At 41.0% G+C, this 6,973-nt stretch overlaps 1 protein-coding gene across 1 annotated transcript; it reads right to left on the bottom strand.

The window, feature by feature from the left end:
- Nucleotides 1–2,365: 2,365 nt before the first annotated feature.
- On the bottom strand, nucleotides 2,366–4,564 carry LOC119725214 (tyrosine kinase receptor Cad96Ca-like). The gene is made up of 5 exons (XM_038196578.1): nucleotides 4,486–4,564; nucleotides 4,211–4,321; nucleotides 3,783–3,970; nucleotides 2,706–2,828; nucleotides 2,366–2,500 (listed from the first exon to the last, which is right to left on the bottom strand). The coding sequence occupies exons 1-5, from the start codon at nucleotides 4,562–4,564 to the stop codon at nucleotides 2,366–2,368; spliced, it is 636 nt and encodes a 211-aa protein (XP_038052506.1).
- Between the last annotated feature and the right edge of the window lie 2,409 nt (nucleotides 4,565–6,973).

The raw sequence follows: 6,973 nt of genomic DNA, 5'->3' as shown, positions 1-6,973 counted from the left end.
AATAAAATCTTACGGAAAGATAATATTTCAAACGATTCTTTATTCCAATGTTCTTTGATATTTTGGCCGCTAGTTCATCAATAGTTACACCCAGGAAGTTAGTTATCTTAACCTGACTAAGCCTTGAGTTATTCAAAATGAAAGGAACAGATTGTGTGTATATTTGTACTGATTGGCACAAAAATCATATAATTTGACATGGCGACATTAATACATAATTTATTTGCGAGACGTATGTACTGATCTCTTCAAGTTCCATATTAAGGTTAATAATTGCTTCATCTACAATATCGTGAGTATATAACAAACTTCATCAAATAAACAAAATGTTATATGGTGTCTGAGGTACTACATATATCATTAATATAAAGAAGAAATAGTAAGGTACTCAACATGGAACCCTGAGGTACCCCGCACGTAATGAATCGGCTAGTTGAAGTAACAGAGTGAAATGACACATACTGCTTTCTGTTACACAAATAACTTTTCAGTAGGTCCAAAGCTGTTCCCCGCACTCCGTAAATTCAAGTGACACACAGCATTTGATAATAGCGCTGTAGTAACTTGACATGAAAATATCTGAAAGTTTCTATCTTAAGATATAGCGTTTTGAAGTAATTAGATATCACAGTTTCTCGTTGGTGTCGTCGGTGATGTTATCTTCGTATATGCTTTCCTCAAGGTCGGTGATGATGATATAGTCCTTAAAAAAATGAAATAACATTATGTTACGTGAGTTACATTTATGTGTTGAAAACTATGGCAAAAGACATTTTATATGCACTGAATGATTTAATTCTGCAGGTTTTATAATGATGCAGTACGTTGGTTCTGGTGTATTTCTTGTTTACCAAAAACTCGTGTATGTTACTCCTCGCTTCTAATAACCTGTCCCGGATCCAACGCAGCATGAATATCTAGCTAGCAGTCTGCTGCTCTGTGATTTTCAATCTCATTCAAGGGATACATGTATTCTCATCGTCATTTAATGTTTACGGAGAAAGACCTTTTGGCGCGCCGCAGGGTTGGGATAGTGCTGCACCAATTATTCCTGCTAACATTAAAATATTGGTCCCTCCTCTTTAGCTATGTTATATCGACCAAGTCCTGTGATAGCTAATAGAAAACTCCAATTTTCTGATAGCTGATCGTGTGTCACTTACTGCATCTTCAGACACCATGTCGTCCAATTGCTGATACAGACTCTGAAAGCTGGGTCGGTCTTTGGGACTCTTCTGCCAACAGCTGCACATCATGTCATACCTGAAACAAACAACAACCACTTTTTAAATCTCCATGTCTACTTTGAAATTTCCTATCTTCAAAGGGTAATGGCATTAAAATTGAAGTATTCCGAGAGTTCCGCATAAACCGACAATACTTACAGCTGCTTCTTGCATTGTCGAGGCTTCGGCATACGATAGCCCTGTTGTAATTGGCTAATCATTGTCTTTGCTCTCAACAGCGGATACGGCCGCGCACCTGTCGGAAATAGAGGTGTATTTAAACATTTGACTGTAGAGACTCGCCACGGTATACAATTTCAGCCAACATGGTCAAAAATCTTTATTGTGACAATGTTTTAAAAAAATCGTTCGGAACATGCACACATTCTGCAAACACCTTTAATCGCGGACCTTCTATTTAACCCCTTTTGTTTATAATCGAGCATTTTAGGACGATACCCGTTATGTATTGTATACGCACATCAAAAGTGGACCTATTGTCCTCTATTGTTCAAGGTGCACAATTTGAATTTTCATGTATGTATATATATATATCAAGTATCAAGAATGGCGACTGACTTAGTGAGTCACGTACACCTCTGAGCTCAATCACAATACAAATATTCACGTTCCAGATCCCTAAGCTCATCTTATCCATGCAAGTCACACAGCAATCTCATCCTTGCCAATCACATTCTTGTCTTGGAAAATGCCTGCTGGTCGCAAAACTAAGTCTACGATGTCGCCAAATTATCCACCTCTTTTACTGCCTAGCTCCCCATCTTTGTTTTATTCAGCTTCATTACATTATGACTTTACTGCGTTTGATTCGTCTGTCTTTCGTTTGCGTGTCTGACTGTTTCTTTTGGGTTTTTTATGTTTCGTTTACGTTGAACAATTTGTTCAGGCTGTTCCACCTACAAACCTTGGCTGAAGTGAACAGGTATATGCTCCTTAATTATTAACCTTGATTTAACAAATTAGTTGTTAAGTATTATTTTATAATTGCCTTCATAATTTGTCCTTACTTTAATATTACTGTAGTGTACTTTATGTCATCTGACTTTGTTTGTTTTTTCAGAGAGTGCAAAATACATGTCTAATAAATTGATAAAATTAAATTAGAATTAAATACGAATTTATGTTACAGTCTTGTACTTACCAAGTGTCACAATCTCCCACAGCAGGATCCCGAAAGACCATACATCACTCTTTGTTGTGTACACGTCATCAAAAATGGATTCCAACGCCATCCAACGCATTGGAAGAGGACCCTGCGGACAGGTAAGTCTATTGTGAATGTTTTCAATTTTCAAGTTCTATGTTGGAACTGTTTTAAGCTAAAACTGTGATCTCGCAATGCTGTCGTTTGACAATTGTGCGGCTCGTATCAAATAGATGTATACAGTGTGCAAGTTTGATGATGTCTCGTTTGGACGGATCTATATAGATATTGCTGAACCTGTATTCATATGGTACCTGTGATTCTCGATGGTAGATGCGGGTGTTCATAACGTCACGGGCCAGTCCAAAATCAGACACTTTGCACACCATATCTTCTCCCACCAGCACGTTACGAGCGGCAAGGTCACGATGCACATACTGAAAAAAAATAATAATGCAACAGAAAATCTAAATAAATCCACTCATTATACCAACAAGCAGCTTGGTGTAAAACAAACTAAGAAGCAAATGCAGAAAGTAAGATTGTCTCTGATCTCAAAAGATCATTCTTGATGGTCTTGTGTCATCTTACTTTCTATCTCATTGAGTGACTGACAATGTTTTGTTACTTATGTTACCCATCTCACCGACTTTGGTGGAATTTACTCCCAGTAACGAGCACAGGAACGCTTGGCCTTTTACCCTGACAAGCTGTTACAACCGATAATGTAACAACAATTGACTGATACTGTTTCACTAGTAACCGATAATGTAACAAAAATTGACCGACAGTGTAAATGTTACTACACTATCAGTACATTTTTGTTACATTATCGGTTAGGACTGATAATGTCACAACAATGGACTGTTAATTAGAATAGCACTTTCTACTACATTATTAGTCGTTTTTTTGTAACTTTATTGGTTAGTGATCCAGTATCGGTCAATTGTTGTTACATTATCGGTTGGTTATTACATTATCAGTTGTAACGCAGCCCACCACCTGAATTTTGTGGTAGATGAAATACTTGACCTAATATACAAGCTTTCCAAAATTATAACTAATCGTGCCCGACGAAGAACCCATTGGTCATAGACGGATAGGATGTTGCTCCTCTATGCCTCTTAGAATAAACGCAGTTGCCAACACCGAAATTTGGATGCACCCAAGATCAGCATAATTAACGAGTGCACCGGTTCTATAAGCGTAGTAGAGAAAAAATAGATCGATTCACATAATGTGCCGCCCAGTATAGTAGTGACTTCTGATTTGACTATCACATCCGTGATTGGTGTGGCATTGGATTTCACGTGCGCAGTGACCGTGGCATACTGATAATCGATATTTCAATGACCATGTGTACCAATAATCGATATATTGATTTGTTTTACCTTTAGTGAGGATATATAAGCCATTCCATTTGCCACATCCCATGCAAACTTGACCAATGTCCTAGACAGTGATTTGCTCAAGCCAGGTAGGTTGGAGTAACCTGTCCCTGGATCCTTGTCTCGATACTCCATCAGAACACTCTTCAGGTCACCCTTAGCAAGGTACTCAACGATCACGTACACGGGATCTAGAATAAATCACATAAGTGGCTCAAGTCGGTCACAACTCATTTTGTGTAGGTGGCTGTACTCTTTATCTCTTCCAAATCACCAGCCCAGGGTCACAAGACTTATTGGTAATCCCTCCAATACTCGGGAAAGGGAACACCCAAATGGAAACTGGAGGTGAAAATGTCAGCCTGTAATGATCTTCTGCCACAGATTTAGTCAGAATGGAATCGGACTTTTCGGTGAGATTTTTCATATACCTTTTTCTATACAATATCCCAGCAGCTTGACCACGTTTGGATGAGAGCCAACTGTGTTCATCACCTGCAACTCGGCCACAAGCTCTTTCTTGGCGTGTCTGTCGGCGTCCTCTGTATATAAATCGATTAGACAGTTATTAAAAGCCTAGAAACGAGAAGTTTCCAGATCGCCGCTTCATCACATGAAAGCCTTGAATGTCCCAACCACTTGAAGCCTTGGCCTCACGTCACATGAATCCTTTCGTCGAGAAGGGGCCTATTTTGGGTCGATTTACCAATGACAGGGACCAAGGGGCCAAAGCCAAACACAATCAAAGGTCTGGAAGATCCAGTGGAAAGACACAGCCTACTCATGCTACCGGGTTATACCGGTTCATACCATAGACTAGCAGTATGTCAATGAAGACAAGACACTCTTTGCGATAATCCACATTGTTGGTTATAAAATATATGCAGTGGCGTAGCCAGGAATTTTTCAGTGGGGGGGGGGGGGGCGCTGGGGGGGCTGGAACATTTCATGGGGGGCGTCATGTAGGGGCGTCAATCGCTTCTCAAAAGTGGGGGGGCGAAGCGCGAAGCGCGAAGCCCTTACGGCGTGGGGGTTCGGGGCCGGAAAAAAATGGATTCTAGATGTTCTGTGGTGTGATCTGAAGCAATTTCTTACCACTTTCCTCCATGCTTTAACTAATATTTTCTTAGCAAAAGATAATTATTTGAACATCGTTTTCGAGGGTGAAGTCATTGAATCAGCTATCGGTATTCTGAGCTATAGGCGTGGGGTTCGAGGCCCGCTTAAGGGCCCCGAAAAAAATGGATTCTCGATGCTCTGTGGTGTGATCTGAGGCAATTTCTTACCACTTTAACCAATAATTATCTTAGCACAAAAAATAATAATTTAAACATAATTTTCGAGGTTTTCTCAGCTAAAGGTATACGAAAATTTTGTGAACATTGTTTTTGAGGTTGGAGCCATTGAATCAGCTACCAGAATTCTGAGCTATAGGCGTGGGGTTCGGGGCCCTCTTAAGGGCCTCCAAAAATTTGGATTCTAAATGCTCTGTGGTGCTATCTGAGGCAATTTCTGACCACTTTAACCAATATTTTCTAAGCAAAAGATACATTGTAGTACATAATAGGGCCCTGTAAATGAGACACGAGTTCAAAAATCTGGGGGGGGGGATATTTGATATTGTGTCCCCCACCCTTCAAAAAGGGGGGGGGGACCAATCCCCCTGTCCCCCCAGGATTGACGCCCATGGCGTCATGTAGATCAATGATAATTCGCCCCCCCCCCCTGTGGCTACGCCACTGATTTCAAGGAATTTTAATTGGTCTATTATTATTATTTAGCTTATATGAATGGAGGAAAAAGTTTGTGCGTGGCCGATTCGCGTGATATCGCTGACTGAAACTGTGTGACCCACGGACCACCTGTCTATAATACGTGTTCCGTGGTGTGAGCGAGCAGTGCAGTGGGTGTTAATACGCATTTTAGATTATCATTATGCGCGATGTCACGCCGGTTGTCAGCTTACTGGTCCGCGGTCGCCGGTCGAAGGGTCGTTTCTCAGTGGTCATCATGTGGATTATTCGCGACTATTTAGATTTAGATCAATGATAATTTTTTTAGAAACTCAAAATCTCAGTGGGGGGGGGGCGACTGGGGGGGGCGACAAGGTTTCATGGGGGCGGTCGCCCCCCCCCCCCCCCCCCCCCCCCCCCCCCCCCCCCCCCCCCCGTGGCTACGCCACTGAATATATGCAACGATCGACTTTTAGTGCACTTGTTTTTTAAACTTTCGAGCTCCACCATGAACACTCAAACACGTGTCTTTCACAAGAAACTGTCCCTCTGGACTAGTTGGAAAGAGCTGTAGGCAGCATGTAAGTTAGAAGGGCGGAAGGTGCTTACAAATAGGGAAAGCAATACAGACACCATTTAAATTTAAGCGACAAAAAGCAAATTTGATCAAGTAAAGACCAATAGGTGTTTAATCAATATGTTGCTGTGATTGTCATCAAGACAAATCACTTTATAGTATGCATCCAAAAAATCTCTCCAATGCACAAAGCCCCGATTTGTTGAATGACATTACTATAAATGACAACAAACCTTTCACGGTTTTAACGGCAACCTTCGTTTCTTTTCCGACTTCCTCGATCCCAAGTGCCTTTCCCAAAAGCACTCTGCCGAACTGCCCTCGTCCCAGCTCATTCTCGATCACCAGAAGATCTCGTGAGAAAGAGAGTTCATTTCCTACATTGCCGTACTCCACGTCGTTTGATGCCTCCGGCTCAACGCTGTCTTCATTGGGAACACTCTCGCGTACCTCCGCTGTGGCAATTTTGTGCAGTGGAATGTCTGCAACACATTTTTAGATTTACTCAATTTTAAAATTGAATTTGAGACATACATCTGGCAAGTACAACTTAAAAATGCTCATCTAGTGCAGTGCAGAACATACTAACAATAATTCGATGTTATTATCCCATACACATGTTTACCATCCAAAGTCGCTGTCGGATTCGAGCCGGACCCTGATGATTTGATCTGACATTGTGTCACTTCCAAGCCGTTTGACATAGAAAGTGTCTTAATATATATTCGAAAATTGATACACTGTCCGGGAAGTGATTTAGGTCAAAGCTGACCAAGACGCAGGATTAATTCAGAAAAAGGGAAGTTAAAAAGAGTACATGATTTACTAACCGTCATGGCACAATACATCGGTGTAGTGGTTTTTTTTTTATTTCAACAATCTTT

The sequence above is a fragment of the Patiria miniata genome, unplaced genomic scaffold (assembly GCF_015706575.1).
Source record: "Patiria miniata isolate m_02_andy unplaced genomic scaffold, ASM1570657v1 HiC_scaffold_18, whole genome shotgun sequence".
Taxonomy (NCBI): Eukaryota; Metazoa; Echinodermata; class Asteroidea; order Valvatida; family Asterinidae; genus Patiria; species Patiria miniata.
The sequence above is the reverse complement of the archived record's forward strand: the minus strand, read 5'-3'. Positions and strand labels throughout refer to the sequence as shown.